This window comes from Limanda limanda, chromosome 14, assembly GCF_963576545.1.
Source record: "Limanda limanda chromosome 14, fLimLim1.1, whole genome shotgun sequence".
Classification (NCBI taxonomy): domain Eukaryota; kingdom Metazoa; phylum Chordata; class Actinopteri; order Pleuronectiformes; family Pleuronectidae; genus Limanda; species Limanda limanda.
This window is the reverse complement of record NC_083649.1, coordinates 26,020,962-26,044,594: the sequence shown is the minus strand read 5'-3', so window position 1 is coordinate 26,044,594 and position 23,633 is coordinate 26,020,962. Positions and strand designations below refer to the sequence as shown.

Genomic DNA, 23,633 nt, shown 5'->3' with positions numbered 1-23,633 from the left:
TTAAAGATCAATACTTCAAACACATTTGACTAGAATCGGTCCTTCAAGCTCCAATATTGTGAATGAGGTGAGATCATCAAGTATCTTATTTTAAAAAAACAAATGAGGTCGCAGTGCTCAATTATTGATTTTTGTCATGAATAAAATACCAGCACAAGATTTTCTAGACCTTCATTTCAAACACTTTTCCCAGTTTTTTACATCAAATCAAATAAATGGAGCTTTGGTGCCACCCAGAAGCTGAATTAATAAGAAATACTTCCCAAAAACAGATTGGAATCGATGAGAAACTGTTACAGATGGCAGTAATGTTAACAACTAAAGACACTTTTCTGATTTGTAAAGAACTGAAGACAGGAGAGCACCTGCATCCTTCAGTGACTGTTTCTTTCCTGCCAGACAACATTTCTTATTGAAATGTTTGATGTGGCAGAGCTTGGACATACACTTATCAGAAGTGGCATCCGATAAACTTGTCTGCACTGTTCCTGCTGTTGCTAATTTAGTCCTTGGGTCTTGATTGCTTCCGTGATGATATGCAGTTCTGATGATAATATGTGATGCTAAACTGGGAATCTGAATTGCAGCATCTTATATGCTTATTTGCTTTACCTGCGTATATTCATAATGACGGAGGCTGGCTGGTAATAAATCATCTTTGTGAAATACAGAATGAGAACAACTTTAATTAACTATCTTCTTAAATTGTTTCCCTTGAGCAGGGATCTTTTTAAAACAGAAAGCACCTCTCACTTCTATTTAAGTATTGGAGTTGGCCTTAGAGTTACTGAACATCATCCTTTATAAAAAATAATTTAACATAATTTAACAGGTATTTTCATTTTAAAGCAACATTTGAAGGACTACAGAAATTGATTGACTTGCTTTGCTTAATCTTTTCTATTTTTGTTCCCTAAGGTCAACGGCACAGAAATTGAATATGAGTTTGAGGAAATCACTCTGGAGCGGGTGAGTATTTCAGATCCGGCAGCTGTGTTTGACCTCAGAAAATCTTTGAGAACGTGCTTGCGGTCGAGTAAAACCGTTTCCTGGAGGCTTTCAAATACACTGCAGAGATGTGATAGAGGGAACTTTCATTCTGCTTCACCAAAGGTCTGCCCCCAGCGCGTGTCTCTCTGAGCTGTGTATATATCTGAGCTCAAGTCTAAAATGAATTTGGAATGAAACACTTTTACATTCCCAGATTAGCTCAGTTTCCCACCCTATCAATGACAAGTATTAAACTTTGACTTGAAAATGACTTCATTCCGATTTTTGACATGGCACAAAACAATTTTACCCTTCACTACCCTTTAGTGATTTGCGGGCTAAAGCAGATGTGGCACGTGAGCTTGCAAATTAATCTCCAAGTCACTGAGATGGAAGAACCAGCTCAGTGTGCACAGAGAGGAGCAGAGTGGAGTTTTTATACAATGAGGAGCAGAGAAAAGGCCTAAGACCAACACCAAAGCTTGCACTGGAGCTAAGATTCAAACAGCAGTGCAGCCTCCATCCAAATTCCATGACCTCCATATTAATCATCTGCCACTAGATGATGGTGAGTCACTGTCCGGTTCCCGTGTAGCCCTGGAGAGCTGGACATTTTTAGATTTAGCATTCCAGGCAGCAAGGGCCTGCAGGCACGCTCAGTAGATTTTGTAATCAAGAGAAGCTGCTGCTCCAATCAGCAAACAACTTAATCAAAGCTTGGCTTTAATTTTGTGATTGGGCTTCCAGGGGTTTGTATTTGCAGAGCCAACATGTCTAAATGTAATACTCCTTAGCAAAGTTATAATAATAATAATAAAGAGCTAGGTTACCTCAGGAGAGAGGTTGTGACTGTTGCTAAGTAGAACGCCATGGTCATTTCTTAATGGCAAGCTGAATACTTAAAGCCTCTGACCACTGTATAATCACACTGAGAGCTGTGACCTTTAACATTAAGTTACGATATTAGATTTACTGTTAAAGAAATTGTTACTTGTGCTTTTCAACAGATTAAAAAAGCACTGTCTGTTGAATGCATACATTCATGGCCGTAAGGACATTTTGTAGTTGTTGGCAGAGTACTGTCAAATATGATGCATTTAGAAATTAGAAAAACTATAGATAAATGAGATGCTGATCTGAGGTTAAATGTAGCTAATATCACAATAACCCGTAAACTAAAAGCTGCAGCAGGTCAACTGTAAGTCATGTCAACCAACCAACCTGATAAAGGACAACAAGCCTAAACATTGACATTTCAAAGATGATATCTTATATGAAAAAAGTATTGTAACATTATGAATATTTATTTAATACATATGATATCTAGTTTAGAATTACTTCAAATCAACACATTTACATTGATGAAGCAGCTCATCTGACAGTGATGTGGGGATTTGGACAGAATAGTGTCGCTTGGCAGAGATGGTTTTATATGAAGGTAAAGGTATATTATAGTCTAACAGGAGCAAACAATGAGTGTAGTGAACTCAAAGCATTTCAGTTGAGACCCGTTTTCTGGCTGCAGTGCAGTTCATATATTTTTCCTTCATCATGTTAATCAATCAAATTTAATGGATGTGAAAGATCTGGAAAATGGTTTCTGTCATTTTAGGTATCTTTTATCACACTGATGTAGGTTCAACTGTTCATGTTTCTGTTGATATGTTGGCCATTAAGGACACTATATACAATGAGTTCTGGCGGCGCTGACCTCTTTGTCACTCACTGGTTTCCATGGTTACAGGGTAACTCAGGGTTGGGCTTCAGCATTGCTGGAGGAACAGATAACCCACACGTTGGAGATGACCCTGGTATCTTCATCACTAAGATCATCCCTGGAGGTGCTGCAGCAGAGGATGGACGCTTGAGGTCAGTCCTTTACACTTACTCACACAGGTATTAAGAGACGACAGGTTTTCAGACCCAACTGGAAAAAAGATTTTTGAGAAACAGCATTAACAATTAAATACAACAACGTAATGTTGTTGTTTTTTTTTTTTTTTTTTTTTTTTGCACAATTATAATGACTCTCATTGTCCTTTACCACAAACAACCACAAGCTGTGCAACAAGTTTCCACTGATACCTCACATCATATTTTAGGCCCTTTATTTCAACTGCAGATAATTTATATGAAGCAGGACTTTATGTCTTATTCCCTCTGTATGATAATTATAACTGATCATAGGTCAGGTTAGTTTTGTTTTCTGCTCGCTTCCCTTTTTAAAGTTTATACAAACATTTCCTGTAATTATTGTAAATTATTATAAAACCATTATAAAAGTCTTCAATCAATTTATTGGACAGAACTTATTCCTCTGTTAACAGGGCTTTTATTGTGAAACATTGCACAGTACATGTTGCTACAAACTGCAATTGGCTGAGAAATTAACACACATACACCCATGCTGAGTAAAGTGGGACACGGTACTTTTGATCAGTACATTAAAGCAGTAGTAATACATATTATGTTTAACTGATGTGCACATTATATGACCTTTGTTTTTTCTTTCCTGTTTTTGGGGTAAGCTTTCATGTGTTTTTAAAGACCATGCCCACAGACTTCATCTGGAGCCTGGCCATTTACTCCCTGTGTTTACTCCTGAAAGCTAATTTCATCTTTGAGTGAAAGGTTCTTTCTTTTTTAACTACTTAAGCATTTATATTAATTTTCATGGAATAATACACAAGCCTCAACTGATATAATCTCATTTAAATGAACATTTACTCATTTGGAAGTTTTAATCAAAGCGAACAATACCAACACTTCGGTACGAGAGGACAGAGAAAGTACGAAGTGCTAACTCTACTGCATCATCATGTAAAGACTGAAATTAGGCATGCTAGGATGTTAGAGGATTCAGGAGAGGAGGTGCAGCTTTTCTGTTTAGCACACAACCATAAACAACCTTAGAGTCATTATTGATGTGTGTCCTGATTTACTAAGCTTTTGTCACTAAAGCAGTTCTGGAGGACCACAAATACAGCAGCTCTAGTAATACATGTCAAAGAAAGAAATGCAGCCACATTACTGGGCATCATTTGCAGAGGTATGTGCCCACACAGTGCCATTCTAGGGTTGTTGTGCAAAATCTGTGCACAAATGAATGAAGCCACATTAGAGTCAGTTGGCTGTTGATTTGATGCTGACATAATCAGCCCGTGAATTCACATGTAATTTCTTAATGCAAAAATGAATAGTTGTATCCATATCCCGGCCACATGGGGAGCCAGCTTCACAGATATCCATTATTTGCACAAAGTTTGATAATTTGGTACAATTTGGACATTCAGAAACATTTGCTTTGTTTAACTGAAGTCGTGTGCTTCAGTTTTATTTGTGTAACAGCCTAATGACTGTACTGAGTAAAGAGGGTATGGATACAGTCCATCACATAATTTGCTACAGTAGTTTGTTAAGGAGGCAACACAGCACAACCTGAGCTCATTCATCTCATACCTGGAGTAAACGCTGACTCTAGGGAAAACACATTTTATAGCTGACACCTGGGATCATGGCATGTTAATAATAAACATAAACACTTTAACCCCAAGTGTGAAACTGGAGAGACACAGCTTGACTGAGAGCAGTTATCTTAGAACATTTCTGGTGTAATGCAAATGTGTATGAGGCGGTGAGATATTGTACCGCATCTACACCTGCTGTGTTTCCAGAGCAGTTTGACTGTATATGTGTAATATGAAATGGGCTGTGTACATCTGATATGTTACCCTTGTGTATCACTATCTATAATGAATCCTGTGTTTTGTTTATTAAGAGGGTTAGGGTTAATAAATAAATATCTTGCCACGGTGGCAACCCATGCACAGTTCATCACAAGACAATTCAACATAACATAGCAATTAATTTCAAAACAGTACATAAATGAATGTCAACAAAATTATGAATGGCTTAAAAAGTTTACAAATATGCAGCAGTATTCATGATAACTGACAACTTAATACGCAGTAGAATATACACTTAACAACCAGGTACAAAATAATCATACATATGCTTCAGGCAGTGCAAACATTTTTCAAGAAGCTCTCACTGCGAGGGAACTTTCCATGTTCAGTGATCATTTGGTGAAAGTGAGCTCTGATTGGTCGGCAACGGCTCAAACTGCTATAGTCCCAGCAGGTTCAAGAGTAATTCCAAACTAGATAGAGAAGTTAAAAAGACTTAAAAGTCCTTAAAAATATAATTCTAACTGGGTTTTTGTCTCAAATCAGATGCTATAATTTATGTACGCAGTCATAACTAAAAGCTGCAACAAGACAGTATTGTTTTCCCAAATCAAACATAGCCATTGTCACCTCACTTGACATATGGCTGTAATTGTCTCTCACCGAAATATCTTGCGGATGCGTTGCTCACGTAACTTAACCTAAAAGTGTTCCTTACTTTTGTGTGCCCTATCTGTGATGTAATAAGGGACTACTCTTCTTCAAAGGAAGTTTGGTGGTCCCCTCCCTTTTCTTTTTTATGCAACCAAGACAGTGAGCTGTAAGCATTGAAAATGTCCTTGTTTCACACTCAACTTATTGTTTTTAATGCACCATCTGGGTAATTAGACAGATTAATGGATTAAAGAAAAGGTAATTCATCAAAGTTTGCAAATCGAGAAACAGCACCTGTCACATTCAATGTGGCTATCTAATTGTTTAAGCCAAAATATACCATGGCTAGAACAATGCAGAAACACACTCACAACATGAAACTTATGTCCATCAATATATTTCCAGAGAGCCTGTACATGTTAATTTACACACCTGCAATCACACAAGTTCAGTACTCAGTCAATCACTGCTCATGGTTTCAGCTCTACATATCTTATGTTTTTACTTCAAGTTATCTTAAAGTCATCAACTACAAGTTTTTGTCAGTTCACAAGGGCTAAAGTTATACACTCATGTGCGTGCACAGCACCAGTCTTGAGCAGCTCACAGGAGAAACAGGCTGGGTATAAGTAACCGTTAACCTAATTGATGGTCACCCACTCTTAGGTGGGCAGTGAGACATAATGCATTATGGATGGAGTGGAGGTCTAATCTCTGTGAGGAAGGAGGCCTGATGGGGATTTGTTTTTCTCTATCATTAAATAAGCCAGACACACTTCCTGTCACTGCTCTGGGACACTGTAGTAGAGCACTAAGCATACTTAATGCACTGGCTCAGCTTAAGGGACTGCTTGCAGCATTATAAGTGTTCCTCATGGAGGCTGCTTCATGCCCTGCTTTAGAGAGGAAAATGTTTACAGTCAGAACCAAACCCACAATAGCTCCACCATTTTATCGCTTAAATGTTGCATAAAATCATTAATGATACAAATTCTCCTAATTTGTTTGCATTTGTTGTTTTTCAGTTGAGACTTTTCTCAGAAGAGCTACAATTATTATTGTAATAATAATTGCTATTATCATTGGGTTTGTCAATTTAGTGTTAATTTAGACATCTGCCTATTAATTCCACAAACTGTCTGTATGTCTGTCCATTTGTCTTTGGAATGAAAACACTACCGTTCAAAAGATAATTCAATGAAGATAACATTTAATTAATCAGAAATAAACTCTATACATTGTTAATGTGGTAAATTAATATTCTAGGTGGAAACGTCTGGTTTTTAATGAAATATCTAAAAAGGTGTATAGAGGCCCATTTCCAGCAATTATCACTCCAGTGTTCTAATGGTACATTGTGTTTGCTAATCGCCTTAGAAGACTAATGGATGATTAGAAAACCCTTGAAAACCCTTGTGCAATTATGTTAGCACAGCTGAAAACTGATTAGCTGGTGAGATAAGCTATAAAACTGGCCTTCCTTTGAGCTAGTTGAGTATCTGGAGCATCAATTTCTTAACGGCAGTGTATATCGTGAGCCATTCATCTTTGGCATGTGTATCGCGGTGGCTAAGGGAAGTGCTTGTAGTTTTTTGAAGCAAATTGTTCTTTCTTGAGTCTTGTTGTTCTGGGCTGGGTTTGTACCCTCATGGTTGAATGGACTTAAGGCCGGCGCATGCTTCTGCAATGGCGTCTGCGGCTTTTCACGCAGTTGTGATGCAGGACTCGTTGTCATTCATGGTTTTCCAAGCGTTGCGCGTGTTGCCATGCAATTCCCCGCCAGAACACTAGGCGGAGTAATGTTTTTTGTCGAAGAAGAGCGGTTTATTTACATCGCCGCGGCGGCTCCTCAGAGCCTTTTTTTGGCGGACAAATCCGCCGTTCAGTGACGGGTTATACTAGTGGTCATAGTTTCTGATATCTTCTGCCAAGTGCTCTTCTATTTGGTCCATATTCGTTCTTCTAAATCTTCCGTGGTTTCCGCCGGTATTATCGGGCATGAACCGGAAATGCGACTCCGGAAATGATGTAGTTAGCAGACCAATCACAGCCTTGCCTGCTACGTTACGCTTGCGGAGCTTTGCCGTCCAGTGAGAAAAATTGGGCGACGCACTATGCACGTAAGAAGGGATACGTAAGCACGTAAGGGGCCCAGAAGGGCTCTTACGCTCCGGGCCTGTGAAAACGCAGAAGCATGCGCCGGCCTTTACTGTAAGTCTCTTTGGATAACAGCGTCACCTGAATGAAATGTAATGTAATGCAGTTCAGAGTTTGGTGCTATTTACAAGTCATACATTAAGTTTTCATAAAAAAAGTAATAAACAGTCAGGGTGTTGCAGGTGCTACCCTCTGGCAATAAAATGTTAAAGGAGACATATTATGCCCATTTTACCACAAGTTGATATGGTTCCTTGGGGTCTTAATGAAATGTCTGTAAAAAAATTTGGACAAAATACCACAGTGATCATTTAAAACAGCAGCCTTCTTACCCTGTCTAAAACAGCCCTCCTCAGATTGACCTGTTTTGAGTACAATTTGATGATATACTGGAGGGTACAACTGCAGTGCCTGTTGGAATGTGCTGTTCGCTTAGCCTGAGTAATTCTTATTTCAGTTTTCTTTCTGAAACTGCAAATGTGACATGCAGTAATAGAGCCGGGGAAAGTCAAGACCTGCTGCAGGATAAAGTCACAGAACCCAGTGAAGTTCGATGCAGAACCAAAAACTGGAGAATCAGATATCGTTGCCATTGTCGTGAATGTGCCATTTGTTGTGAATGAGCTGTTGTCGTGATTGACAATTTCACTTGTGTTGATTTGTCCCAGCTGCTGCTGCTATACAGAGCACTAAGGGCTTGTTTATTCAAAGTTTATTAGTATTGAATGTATCGGGTGTCCAAATCATACTAAATCTGACCCTGCACTTCCTTGTGTCCTTAACAATATACACATGAGCGGTTCTTTCAAAATGTGTTCCACACCCAAACAGAGATCTCTGGAATTAGTAGAGATGATGATGATGATGAAAAATACATACATTACATAACATCAATATCACAAAAATATGACACAAAAGACAACCCTACAAACATCCAACATTATAAAACAAAGAAAATGATTGCTCAAGGCAATTTAACGTACATTTGGTCTAGTTTTTTATTCTCACCTTATTAAATCTTGGAACATTGTGTCTCCGGTCAGATGGAAACAATCTACATTCATGATTGTGATCAGACACAATGTTGTAGGCCAACCTATGTTACTATGGTAGGCTGATTAATAGATTTATCAATAGTTTGGCCTACAATCTTTGGGCAGATTTTAATTTGGTTAAGCAGTTTTTACTTTAATGTAGTGGACAGACACTACTTTGAAGATAATACTATATCTATCAATGTTGTACAGTCTGTTTACGTGTTGATGTTTGTGCTGAATTTAATTAGTTGAGACATCATGATTTCCTATTAAGACTGACTCATGATTTGCCGTACAAGTATATTGGCAGGACTTTGATGCAGCAGCCACATCACGACTAGACTCGAATTGACACCAGTGCAAGATGCCTGCACCAGGATGTGGGTGTGGACTCATGTTTGTACAGCAGGATAAAGTGGAGATGTATTGTCTGGCTACAGTCATTTGTATAATACCTATTGAGTTTTTTGGAGCTATTTCAGTGCAAGGGAAGGGTTTTGCGAGAAGTAATACACAATCTGACCATAAATTCAACAAGTCATGTGCTCAAACTAAAAGACCACGGTCTTGAATAATGATAGGAAAAAAGCTCCATAAATACCATGCTATATTGATACTGTCTGAAGGTTACTGTTACAAAACATGATGATGCAGCGAAGGAGCTGTATAAAGAGTGACAGGGCAAGAGGCAAAGAGAGAATATAATTTACGTGTGTGTGTGTCTGGGAGTGTGTGTGTGTGTACCCATTGGATCACAGCTGTTGCTGTCAGCGCCCCCAGGAGACTTGTGTCCTTGAGTCCCATGGCATGAATTTTTTGGTCGACACCTCAGAGGATTTCAAACTGATTCGCTTGCTGACTCTGATTATCACACACTTGTGTGCCCACCCACATCCACACACCCATTCACAGTCCAACACACGTTGTCACTTATCACAGATATAAGTCTTTAATATGCATAATGTTGGCTGCATTCCAAAAGCGGTGTCGAGAAACATGGGTCACCATGATCTACTGCCAACAAGCACACACAGTCACATCTCCAGCAGATGTGTCTCCGTGTGTTTGTGTGTACAGGGAGATGCAAAAATGGAACTCTCTCTACACTGTAAGCATGTTAGTTGTTTCCACAAAAGCTGCGACTTGTTTAATTCAATCCATTCCGTATTTGTTTGTTTCTTAGTTGCTTTCCAGATAATAATACATTTTTCATGGTTTTGTCAAAATCTTTCATCTAAATTGGCGTAAAATGAGGGTGAATATTGTGTGATTAAATCGAAGCTGAAGATTTTACTTTTTTGATCTACCACTAAATATGTAAGGGTTTGATTCTCAAAATGTTTTCTAATGCTGCTGTACATCTGCCTTTCACACGCTCCCATCACACTTAAACATCCTGTCAGTTTTTAAAGAATGAAATGTGAGTGCAGCCTTGATCTTAATTTTGAATTATCACAATCAAGCCAATTCCCCCGTTTCTTTTCCAGAGTAAACGACTGCATCCTGCGAGTGAATGATACAGACGTGTCTGAGGTTTCTCACAGTAAGGCAGTAGAGGCCCTGAAGGTTGCCGGTTCTATTGTCCGACTATATGTACGGCGCCGGAGGCCAATGTTAGAGACCATCATTGAGATCAAACTCATCAAAGGACCAAAAGGTGTGCTCAAACACACACACACATACACATACACATACACATACACGCTCACCCAATGTTGCAAGGGAATCTATTACTGCAAATGAAAGTTACCTGTGAGGGAAGTCATTCATATATCACAACTAAACATTCTTAGATCACATTTAAAGCTTCTTCAAAACACAAATAAAGCACTACAGCAGGTGGTGAACATTTTTACATAAAAAATGTCTAATTATAAAAGATATGTGTATACATATGCTGGTATGTCATGATGCATGTCTTCTTGTAATTGTGTTTTTTGCCCCATGTCTAATGTGGCAATGTGTCTATCAGACACATAACCCAGACACTAACCAGCTACTTCCATGTACACAAACACACACACAGGGCTTGGCTTCAGTATTGCAGGTGGAGTTGGAAACCAGCACATCCCTGGTGACAACAGCATATATGTCACTAAAATCATTGAAGGTGGGGCAGCACAGAAGGATGGGCGACTACAAGTTGGAGACAGATTGTTAATGGTGGGTACCTGGTATGCTGGCAATGTCACATGAGTCCCATTCTTAGCCTTTGGAAGATGGTTTTGAAACACAGGCTGCTTCCAGTTCCATAAACTATACAACAAATGTACTTAGAGTTGAATATCATATAAGATTGTGACATGTCATACCACAGTGGTAAGAAAAAGAGCAATGACCCATCTTTATGTTGGACATAATATAATTTCTCTTAAAATCAAGATCCTCCTTAGATCTTCACCTTTGTGACGATTATGAACAAACAATCTACTGAAATCAGACAGTTTGCTCTTGAATACAGGATCCAAACTCGACTGTGTAGGCTGGACAGAGTATGTGAACTCCGTTGCCAATGACATCTACAAAAGCTTACTGCAGATTGATGTTAACAAACATCATAAGAACTACAGTAAATGGAAGCTCAACACAGAATGATCAATGAGATTAAAAAGAGTAACAGGCTAAAAGGACTCACTGGAGCTTGGTAACATCTCTTTTCATGAGTCTACCACACACTGAACGTGGAGCAGTGTCCATAGCTCAATATCTGCTGAAACTGCTGATTACCATAAAAAAATGAACCATGAAGTTTACTAAAGCGCACCTTAACTCTCCCCAACTCTGGTAAAGGGTTTGTGAACTAATCAAACTGAGATTAAAGTGCTTGTGGAGAACACACAGCATTATTTTCCTTGCCACTACAATGTGTGGAGGTTGAAGAGATGTGATATGGAAAGACACACTTATGTTCTGAGAATTCAACTGTGAGAGTTGAATGAAAAATGCACTGTTAAAGCCTTTGTGTAGTTGCTACTGGTTTTTCTATGATAACAAAATGAAAATCAGTACAGTGATCAGAACAATTTAAGGAATTTCTGTAAAAAACGATAAAATCTGTATTCTGTCAAGACAGACTGTCTCCACTGAGGCTAATGGTAATCCTATAATAAGGTAATACTTTCTGTGGGACATTAACTTGTCAGTGTGTTTGCGGCTGTAAACATTCAAACTAAATGAAAGCAACAATGTAGAAACCTAGTGGCTGAGTACTTTAACAGCAAGCTTAAGTTAATTACCTTCCTACTGTCGTGTTCTCACCATCTGTCATAATCCAGTCCCCTGGAGGCAGGGAACAGCTATGCTGAAGTGAGCAGGAAGGGATCACAGGGCAGCGTTTAAAACGACTAACTAAACACATTAAGGCTTCTCGTTGTCTGGACAGGTGAACAATTACACTCTGGAGGAAGTGTCTCATGAAGAGGCTGTGACTATTTTGAAGAACACGTCGGACGTGGTCTACCTTAAGGTGGGCAAGCCCACCAATGTCTACCTATCAGATCCCTATGGGCCTCCTGATATCACACACTGTAAGTTACCGTCTCTTGTATTTATGAGTTGGTTTGTCGTCTGTCTTTAGAAAAGTTTGACTATGTTGAAGAGAAAGTTGTAGCAGAAACCATATCTCAGAGCACGACTGGAAATGTAACCTCTCTTGCAAAGAGTTCAAGCTCCATGATTCATAGCTCAGTTCACACAATCCAGATATCACTTTTTAAAGTTGCTATTGCTCACATACTATTCTCACCTACATGTCAGGCTGACACACAGCACATGTGATGTTGTGTTTTAGCCACTTAATGGATGTAAATCGAATAATCGATCTCCTTTGAACTCATTGCTAGTGTACTATGGATTTATGTGCACATTAGCTCTCCACTGGGGAGTGTTTTCACCCATTGCTGCTGCCTGCTGGGGTGATGAGAGCACCCAACACTGAACATTACTGTAAATGTATTGTTAAACCCACTAAAACACTACAACAACCATCAGCCTCTTTCATTTACTTGGAATTACACATTCCTGTGAACATGTAGAATTCTCAAACTTGAGGTTTTTATAACCCTCACTTTATCTTTACTGTGTAATTCACATATGAAATATATTTGAACAAAAGCTGAACCGTCAGACTTTTGTTTACAAACTTTATTATTCATTCTTGATAAAAGTATGTTTTTTATGTTACAGAAAACTTTGATATATAGCAGAGATTAATCCCAAAATAATATATTTTACTCCTTCTCACTCTACCCCCACAGCTTTCTCTCCAGCCATGGAAAATCATATCTCTTCCCCCATCAACAGTGGAACTCTGGAGTACAAGTCCGGTCTCCCCCCCATCTCCCCGGGGAGTTATTCCCCCCTTCCTAAGCACTTACTGGGGGAAGAGGATATAAACAGGTTGGATGGTTTTTCCTTCTTACGGTAATTACCTCCTACCAGACAACTAGAACTACAGGTAGAATCGTTGTCTACCCTGCTCCTCCTGTCTCCTACTCATCCCGACTGATTTGTGTCTGTGTTAAAAATTCAAAAAGCAATCAAAACTCCAAGGGGAGTTATGTTGCAATTTGAAAAGATCACTTGCTATTTTTGTATAATCCCACTAATCCCAAAGTCTGTGTCTCTGTTAGGGTTGCAAAATTCCGGGAATATTCAAAGTTGGAAACTTTCCATGGGAATTAACGGGAATATACGGGAATATACGGGAATTAACAGGAATTAATGGGAATAAACTGGAAATGTTGTGGGTAATTTATACTAACTGTATTTACCTTGTCATATACAGACATAAATATAAACATTTTGTTTTTGTCATAGGCTGATTTGAGCCCTGAGGAAACTTTGGGCACTTCTTAATGTGTCATTCTTAACATAGGTCTTTGCACAGTATTTGCAAATGTACACAGCCTTTCCTTCTACATTGGATGGGCTGAAATGTCTAAACACATGAGGTAGTGCACGTGGCATTGTTAGAATAAGATGAGAAAAAAGTTTGTAAAAACACACTGATGCAATGCCAGAGATATAAATAGTTAGCCAAACAATTTGAATCTTCTGTAAAAATATTTTACAATTGATGGATAAATGAATGGAAATAGGCTAGATGAACAGATGAACAATCCTCAATCAGCATGCTAATATATTTTCCCCAGTAATATCATCGAAACTCACCTGACTAGTCCTGCACACTACAGCAGGCCTCAATAGCCCTGCTGTAGAGTGAAGGATGCTGGGAGTTATCTGTGCATGTGATGGAAGAATGCACAGTGGAGGGTTGAAATTCGATGTGCAGCGTGTGCTGCATTCCATACATCTTTAAAATAGAGTTTTGAATGATGTTTTTATTGCTCAGCGTTTAATTTGCGTATTTTTTTTTTTTTCAGAATTCCCGAGCTTAACTTTCCGCCCCTTTGCAACCCTAGTCTCTGTACAGTGTTTTTCAAAGATGCCCCCTCAAAAAAAACTTCTGGGTGGATAAAAATTCCCCCTTGATCACCAACAAGGGTCTGCAACATTATATTCTCATCACATTGAATCAATCACAAATTTATGAAATGCAGAGTCCACAGAAACAGCTATTTGAAAACCACTGGTCTGCTGAAGTCCAGCATTTATGTTATGCTGTGTTGTGTTTGCAGCTGAATGTCTTCTTTATGATTTCTTGTTGTTTAATGCCATTGTCACTAACGTCTGCTCCAAGTTTCAACTAACTACAATTCAACATAACAGAGCCGTAGTTCTGTAGTGTTTTATTGTTGGTGTCTCAAGTTGTTCTTTAGAAAGGCTTTTGTAATGTTGTAAAAGGGGATCTGCCCCTCATGCCTGTTACTGTGGGACGGCATCAGAAGTCATCTGGCTGTTTCATCTGGGTTTTCTTATGGATTTTCATATGACCTGAGCTGAATCATGGCACATACCCATTGTTGGAACTCGGTGCGTCTGTTTGGAATCTCTCTGCCACATCTGTAGAGATAAGCCACACTCCTTAGGAGCAACACAAGAGGCGATGCAACAAAAATACCTTTTTATGAAGCAGAGCAGAAAGTGAAACTGCACACCGAGCAGTGGTGTGTATGTGTGTGTGTGTGTGTGTGTGTGTGTGTGTGTGTGTGTGTGTGTGTGTGTGTGTGTGTGTGTGTGTGTGTGTGTGTGTGTGTGTGTGTGTGTGTGTGTGTGTGTGTGTGTGTGTGTGTGTGTGTAAAGGTTATTAACCCGTGGCATAAATCAGATATGAGAACTTAAAAACTATGCATTACAGCATTTTTGACAGCTGTAAGAGTGTACAGTCCAACAAAGTTCTAAAGGATCATTAATGTTGGTGTTCATATTTTTGCAGAAATATTCAATACAAACAAAAGCTTTAATCTTTTTTATTCTGAGTTAGCACTGGAAGTGGAAACTAAATCAGGCTCTTGAAGTGCACAATCCCTGAATGCTCCAGTTCTGTTTAATCCCTCTGTCTTTTTACCTTGCCTGCTATATCTTTCTACCTCATTCTTCAGCTGCTCCCAGTCCAAACAGCAGAAAGCTTAACATGTCTTCTAGGACAGAATCACAGCCAATCATTAGCAAGGCCCCACCTCAGCTACCCTAACACCTAATCCCAAAGCAAGCTGCCATAAGGCTCGAATGGGCTAAATAACTGATCCAGTCAGATCTACGTGTAAAGCTTTTGTTTGTCTAGTCAGCAAATGTTTCCACAGGTGGATGCTCTTTGTAACATGGAAGGTTTGGTGTGAGTGGCCGTCTCAGCTGGTCTATTTTGTATGTCACAGCATTTGATGAAGGGCTGTTAGATTAGGCCATTGATGCGTGCTGTGCTGAGATTTATGCTGTGTTTTCATATTGCATTAAGAAAGTATTGCAGCAGAGTGAGAACAAAAGCTTGTTTCAGAGGATAACTGAAGGACCCCTGTGTTAAGCTTTGTTGAGTGAGAGATTAGTCCTCCATTCTCTTTGGAGATAAGAGGTTTACTGTTTGCTCTTGCAGAAGGTGCGTCACTAATAGTCTCTGAGATTACCGTGCTGACCTAAAGTGTAGCACTGTGCACTGTGTATGTATGTATGTGTGGATAGTACAAATTGGATCCTCACATTCTGTAATAAGTCAGCAAGAAGGGACAGAGATTCAGAGAGAGAGAGAGAGAGAGCTGTAGGAGGACGAGGACAAGATCAGTATTGCAGTGTTGTTGTTGTTGTTGTCGTGCTGCAGTATGTAAAGCAGGCCAAACAGTGACGTCATGCCACAATCACCAGTCCATGTGAAACTCTTCATGCTTAAGTGTGTGTGTAAACAGTGTTGGGAAGGATACTTTCAAAATGTATTTCGTTACAGAATACAGAATACATGCCCAAAAATGTAATCTGTAACGTATTCAATTACATTAACTAATCTGAGTAACGTATTCTGAATACTTGGAATACTTCCGGTTTGTATTGCATTTTTTTAAGTGTATGATTGCGGCGTTGTTATAGTCAGTGGAGCAGCAGCAGTTTAAACTCTCTCTCCGCCGATGCGGCGGGCCAGCTGGATGTCCGGCTCCCATCCACTCCCACCTCTGTGCCGGTCCCAACGGAGGCTGAAGTGCAGCGCCACAGCAAGGCTGCCTCGCGTCGTGCAGCGATCGTTTCGGCGTCGAGTCTATTTTTGTTTGCGCTTGACGCGACCGTATCGCTCCAGGAAACACACTGAAAAATGATTTTAAACGATATTGATGACATATTTTATATGATATAAATGATAAAGTATGGATCCCATAGTTTAAATTCCCCTTCTGTTGTCCTGGAGTTTTAATTTTACCAATATTACCAATCACATTATTACATGCCCCCCTCTGCCCCTCCATACAGACACACAAGCAGTCATAAAGATAAAAAGAGAGGGGGGGCCCTCCCCATTGGCTTGAGTGGAGAATACGTAATTTACCCTCGACACCCGACATTGAACGGAGCAAACAGCGGAGAAGTTCTTGAAGATGGATGACATTAAATTGGGACGCTGTTGCAGTTAATGTTGGAGCAACAAGTGAACATATGCTTTTATACTACTGGGTCAACGGGTGATATTATAAGCGCTGCCCGGCGCTTCAGCGTCCGGTGTGAACCCGGCGTGCCTCGCTGGTCTCCTGCTGAGCCATGACAGCGGAGCTCTGGGAGCGCAGGTCGGTCTTCTCTCACCAGGCGCTGGAAGGGCAGCTTGCGGATCAGCAGCTCCGTAGATTTCTGGTAGCGACGGAACTCTCTCAGAGCGTCGGTCCCGGGCCTGAAACGGTCCCGAGCCGGTCGCGGTGAGGCTTCTTCACGCCGCCGGGGGCCGGGCGCTCTTACGGCAGCCCTGGTCTCAAGCTGCTTCCTGGGGGCTTTGCCTCCGGTGGATTTACGAGAGAGTGAATAAACTCGTGAAACAGAGAAGTACCGTCATGTAATCCACTTATTTCAACAATGTAACTGTATTCTGAATACCATCTATTTAATTTGTAACTGTAACGGAATACAGTTACTCATAATTTGTATTCTAAATACGTAACGCCGTTACATGTATTCCGTTACTCCCCAACACTATGTGTAAACAACACCTACACACTGTCTACACAGCCATCTACTCTTATTTGTCTTCAGTAGTACGACTACATGACTCACTTTACAATCTCACTACACTACACATTATGTATAAATGACTCCTGCATGCTCCAGTAAACCCACTTGAATCCACGTCGGGTCACAAACAGCAGGATGCACACACAGAGTTTATTCAATGTTGAGCGACCAATATGAATATGCGATGCATCCTCAGCAGATTAGCTCTGCATCTCCACGCGGGCGTAATGTGTAAGAGCGAACATAATGTACAAGATGATATTCGGTGATGATGCGGTCGATGACAAATCTCTGGCATGCAACATTCACATCATTATTTCAAGGTTGTTTCTTTTTCTGTTTTCAGTTGTCTTGGTATGTTGTGTGTAACACGCCTCCAAGTGTTTCAGTGTCTTAATGTTTAATAGAAATAAGGACTATACATTTAAATAGATTGCAGCATTTCCTGATAGGAAGGTTTCAGTGGTTGGTTACCAAAAGTTTACTCTTTCCATCTTATTAGAAATCCTTCGCTAGATGATGGGGAGTGTCACAGGTTTGATTCCCAGCACTTCCAGTTGAGGTGAGGTATTTAATGTGTCAACTACTGCATGCACTTGCATGTTAGTTACAGCATCTTTTTTTTCTTGCAAGGGATTGTTGTAAATTTCTCGTGTTGCACAGATTAAACTCCCAGCTGATGAATCCGGCTGGAATCTGGCATTTCAGTTAATCAGTATTCACAAAACCGAAAACCGTTTGCAGGCATTAAAGTAAAAGGTTTTTTTTATATGTTGTGGATATATTACTAAAAATAAGAAAAAGAGTACAGCTCTACTTAAGCAAGCAGAGACAATACACATGTTTTATTTTTAAATGCTTTACTGCGTTTAGCAGTGTAATACACAAGTGTATTACAATTATATAAATGTACCTTTAAGTTCGGGAATTGAGGCTAATTTGTTACTGTTATCAATTTTTTAGGAGATGCAACATTTAAAAATAACAAAAATAATATCAGGATCACATATCAGCCATCAGCTGTTTTTCATCAGCTGAATCAGTTGACCATGCACCTGTCATCACAGTGGCTTTTAAGCATGACGTCTTTTCATTTTGTTTTTGCCTTACCAAATAGTTTGTAAATATTCTGAAGTTGCCTTTCTTCTCTCTTTCTTGTTTCTTCTCAGAGATCTACTTTCAAATGTCAGTCATCAATGAATAATGACTTTTCAAATATCATGCATGTTTGTAGAAAACAGATTACTCACTGTTCACATTAGATATTTCAAGTTTGTTTCCAATAAATCACTGTTTATTCTCACATCTGAGAAAGAACACACACACACACTGTATTACATTCTTATTATATGATATTATATTATTAATAATGAAAGAGTGGAATTGATGAGCAATAAAGCACAGCCCTGCTCAGTCCGTCACACTCAGGCCTTTTGTAGCTCTGTGACCATTAAAGAATGGTGGTGACTTGTTCATGTACCAGTGGCTCTTCCACCTCCACCACATCCAATGCTTCTTTATTTATTTTTTATTCCTCCTGTCCTTCGTCATTATTCCTCATTGTCACATATGTGTATCTCAGTCGGTTCACCCCCACGTCGGTCCTTGGACACTAACCTCTGCTCTTGTCTCTCACTCCACTGTAGGCATCCTGAACCAGTTTACAGCACTGTGAACAAACTATGTGACAAAGCTCCCTCCCCCCGACACTATTCCCCAGTGGAGTGCGACAAAAGCCTCCTACACTCCGCCCCCCTCCCAAACTATCACTTAGGCCTGTTCCCTGACTCGGACATCCACAGGTACTTCTCACCACCAACTCTCTGCACTCCGCAACTGTGTCCCGTCCCATCCCATCCCACCGTGTAGATGGCATGCCATATTCCCATATTTTCTCATGAATTAGGTTTTTTGCACCCTCCTTCAAGCCCCTGGCAACAACGTCTTTCTGCACTTCTTTGGAGACTTCTCTCTCTCTCTCTCTCTCTCTCTCTCTCTCTCTCTCTCTCTCTCTCTCTCTCTCTCTCTCTCTCTCTCTCTCTCTCTCTTCAGGACTCTGCTGTAGCAGAAGCCCCTAATGAAGTTACTGCATGTTTTGTTTGTTTACATTTTTACTTTCAATCAAAGTTTGGTTTGTAGCACAGACAGAGGAACTCAATGCCAGTCACAAAAGAGCTATCGAGGCGTGTAAGGATTCAGTCATGTTAAGCAGCTGTGCCACACCTCTGGCTGTAGGTCTTAAGTTACATTCAGTATCATAAAAAGGGAAGTGATACACGTAAATGAGCTGACCGTTTCAGATTCTGAGTACATTATTGCAGTAAAGCAATATGACAAGAGGGGTCTGCAGGCATTGTATCGTTCAAACAGATCAGAAATGTATTATTATAATATCCATAAGGGGGATTATATTGATGTTATATAGAAACTGCCCGAGAATGGACCCGAGGAACTCCACATGGATTTTTGGTTAGCTTAGATCTATAATTACCAATTCACTGCGTACATAATATAAATAAATAACAATTTTGAAACTTTCTTTCTTTTTGTTTTCCATTAAAAGTACATTTTGATCACCAAAGAAAAAATGGTGTCTGAATAGTTCTATACAGCAATAGAGGAGCTGAGAGGGGGAGAAGCAGAGGCCATGTCAGATAAATGGACTGCACCCTCACTCGTGGTTTGGTCATGTTGCATGTGGCCTGGTAACAACTGACCTTGTTTGTTGTATTTAGATGCTTTTACTAACTTCATTCATACAAGCCTAACCTTTAATCTTTTACTACCATCTAACACTAACCACGTACTGTATGATCTCTCTGTGCTTAAACAAGCATTCATAAAAAATATAGTTTGAAATAGAATAATTGTTATGTATTGAGTAATTTTTTTAGTTATTGAATGTGTGTGTAAGAACATGTAGCTGCCTGCCATGTCTGAGCATATGTTTATTGTTCTGCTTGTATAAATGAAACAAAACACTTTTATTGTGAAACCAATTCCAGCTGATAACCAGATTGTCTTTACCATGGTAACACTGCTACTTCAAAAATTTGCTATAAGCGCATATTTCCTGTGGCTGATCCAATAAAGAGAGAATCAAATTTCTGAGACTGTGGGCAACCAAGAGTGCCCTGAAGGGTCATGAAATAAGGAGCCTGTATGACAGCTAGAAGACCGAGTCATTCAGCAGCCGAGCTGAGCCCTTGGCAAAGCCTAGCTGAGCTTAAAATGAACTGTGGCATTAAATTAGATAAGCACCAACCTTTTAAACATCTCAGTGGATAATTGAGCTTTGTAATGCAAGATAAAGCGACCCAATAGAAATATATATATATTAGCCTGGGATTATCACAGTTCCACTTTGATACTCTTCAGTATTAAGATTCAACTTCTGCAATTTCATTAGAATTATTTGTTTTGGTAACAAAATATTTGATTCATTTATTCACACACCTTGCATCTTGCTCATATCTGACTGTAATTGTTGGAGGGGCTATGTATAGAGTGCAGTCAGTATTCAGTAGCAGTGATGTAGTAGTAGCAGTTGAAGTGTTCACCTTTTGTGAATAGTTATTCATTAATTATGAATAGTCATTTCACTTTGCTTGATGAACAGATACATGTTACATTTTATACCTCTATTACACCAAAATTGCAGGTACGTTTTTTTAAACACATGCAAACCCATGCCCTGTTGACTTCTTTTCCATTACCAGAGGAGTTTGCATTTCTTTTTCCTAAATGCGTCATGTTGGATGTCACAAATGCACCAAAAACTGAGGCGCTCAGACGAAAGCCAGATGTTGGTGGGTGTTAGTGGGTTACTGACCAGCGTAAAAAGGCTTTTACAAGGAGATCGGTTTGATAAGGAGGTAAAATCGTATAGACAAATACGAACAATAGTAGATTGTAGACTGTTTATTGCCTTCAAAACAACTATTTACTGTTTGTAATATACAAATAACAAACATTTCTAGGTTGACTTTTTAAACTGACAGATGAAACAAAATTGTCAGACACTTGTTGGCTTGTGTTTTGTGACAGTAATTTTGTATTCTCATTCCATGTTGTTGCTAAAGGCATCTTTATTAGGACCAAAGAATCATTGTCCTCAAGACTATTCAGTGCCATGCTCACCTCACCTTGCTTCCTCACCACATGTCACCTACACTCCAAACCTGCTTGAATGCAGTGAGGTTTAATAAATTGAAACAAATGACCAGTTAGTCATATAAAAAAAAGTTTGTCAGAGTTCTTTATTATATTTATTATTATTATACTTCAAAGCTATTATTGTACTATAGATTTGAGAAATAACTTATCATGAAGGTTACAGCATACCACCATTTGATAGCTATATTAGGATGAAGGTTCCCATATGATGAGGAACCTTTATGATATAAAACTACATTAAGAATCTTTTTTTGCAACTCAGAAGACTATTTCAGACAAACACAGGAGCTCAGAGGAATTTTTCAGAAAATACCATTCACAAGTTGTACTACTATAGTTAACTTTGTAGTATCTCATCTCTTCCAAACCTATTATTCATATTTAAAGAATGGTCCACGATTAATCATGCATTCACCGTAGGGGGTTGATTACATGTCTATTGTAAAGAATGCAACTATAAATACGAATGGAAATGCAACGATAACAGGCACCAAACGCCTGTTTTGCGATGATTGGTTATCCACAGACAGCGGGCTAGGAACAATTGACACATGGAAAAGAGACATTCTCTGCATATGAAGCCTCTACTGCTCTTAGCTTGACTGGTTCCTTCATCCACCAGGAGGACAGGAGCTTTCTGCTGCCTTCTAATCTTCTCCTCTTATAACATAGACAAAATGTCAGTTCATTCTGCAGGGCATCAAAAGTGAAGTGCTCTGTAACCAGAAGATGTTTTAGTCAAGGTTGTAAGAAGGATGGCTGAATGTCATTCTAATGTACTCCATTAGAATTGCCTGAATATGTGTGAAGATGAATGTTTACATTCATTAGACTACGAAATATCTCCCAGTTTAGCATAAAATGTTTGGCTTGCTGGTTAAGTGTTGAAACCACCAAGTGTGTGTTTAAGACAAAAATTATTGAAGTATTGAAGTGATGCTTGATATCAAGTTTGATTTGTTGACAGTGAGAAACTAAATGAGATTCTGAAGTAGAGAATAAATTCTTGTTTTGAAAACAGTTTTGAATCTACAAAGGCTCGAGGAAAATGAGCTCTAGTGCGCACTACCATCAATGACTGTGCTTCTTCATTACTGAAGTTGATGGTAATTTGTGCCTGAAGTTGATGGTCATTTGTGCCTGAAAATGATGTTCAGTTTATTCACCAATAGATGGCAGTGTACTGCTACTACATTAATAATCATATTGTGCTTGGTCGCCCTCTGAAACACTTTTAAGTATCAAATAGCAACATCTGAGATCTTCTAATTTCTGTTTAGTAGATATTAGTCCTGTTTGGCTCCGAGAAGAATCACTTCTGGCATCATTCAGTAGGTTGCTCTCCTACTACTGTTTCTCCATGTACATGTGGACCCAGATTCAGTGCTAAACTACACAATATTTACATCTGGGGTGCAATGAGTCTGTGGCCCTGAAGTATGTTTATTTTTATTCGCCTTGATGCATCATTTGATGCACACATCATGCATTTATCTGGCATACGTTAGAGATAGAAAAACAAAGAGCCTGTGTGTGAGGTTGAGAAAGCAATGAGGTTCCCTCTCCGTCAGAACTGAATTTGGGACAAGTGATCCTAAGTAGAGCACCATCCCCCTGTGGAGCTCCAGCAGTCTTTGAGCTCTGTTTCCTGGGAAAGCATCACTGAGGCTTCCATCAGCGCACTGTGCGACCGTTGTCCACTTCTCTGTCCTCCACCTACTGAGCTTAAGATGTTGAGACCCACTGACTCCCCCGAGTTGATGTACTATCTGAACTGTTTGTACAGGGATCCCAGGAAGGTTGTGCTCCACAAAGGCTCTACAGGCCTCGGCTTCAATATTGTGGGTGGCGAGGACGGCGAGGGAATCTTTGTGTCCTTCATCCTGGCCGGAGGGCCCGCCGATCTGAGTGGAGAGCTGCGGCGAGGCGACCAGATCTTATCGGTGAGTGCACAACAACCACCTCAGCACAACACACAGGTTCAAAAAAGTGAATAACCTCACATATTACTGTTTGGATTTGGAGAAGCAATGTACGACAGCTCAAATTTTAGGTATAGATCTAATTTCCAAACAGTGGACTCCTGTAACCTGTGTGTTCCCCAGCATATTAACAGAGTGTAATGGTCCTACTGGCCCAGATTCTGTTTCAGGGACAACCTGGTCTTTTAATTTTCTATCCCTGCATTTCTCCAGTATTATGACAGAGCTGTAGTATATCTGTGGTTCATAATAGTACATACAGTATAACAACAATCCACTGTGGCCTGCATTTTATAGACATATGCTCTTTTGGAACTGAAACAATTTGTTGATTAATCAACTTTTTAAAATTA

At 39.6% G+C, this 23,633-nt stretch overlaps 1 protein-coding gene across 2 annotated transcripts in view; it reads left to right on the top strand.

Annotated features, from left to right (window-relative positions):
• dlg2 (discs, large homolog 2 (Drosophila)) overlaps positions 1-23,633 on the top strand; it is a 178,888-nt gene that overhangs the window by 134,295 nt on the left and 20,960 nt on the right. Inside the window, exons 3-12 of one of the 2 annotated variants that reach the window (XM_061086351.1) lie at positions 919-969; positions 2,735-2,859; positions 10,012-10,181; positions 10,551-10,687; positions 11,907-12,051; positions 12,781-12,922; positions 18,769-18,924; positions 20,636-20,651; positions 22,358-22,378; positions 23,056-23,241. In XM_061086351.1, the coding sequence (XP_060942334.1) occupies positions 919-969; positions 2,735-2,859; positions 10,012-10,181; positions 10,551-10,687; positions 11,907-12,051; positions 12,781-12,922; positions 18,769-18,924; positions 20,636-20,651; positions 22,358-22,378; positions 23,056-23,241 (1,149 nt within the window). Of the gene's footprint in view, positions 1-918; positions 970-2,734; positions 2,860-10,011; positions 10,182-10,550; positions 10,688-11,906; positions 12,052-12,780; positions 12,947-17,624; positions 17,685-18,768; positions 18,925-20,635; positions 20,652-22,357; positions 22,379-23,055; positions 23,242-23,633 lie in introns of both variants that reach the window. The other variant, XM_061086350.1, reaches the window with a different exon arrangement.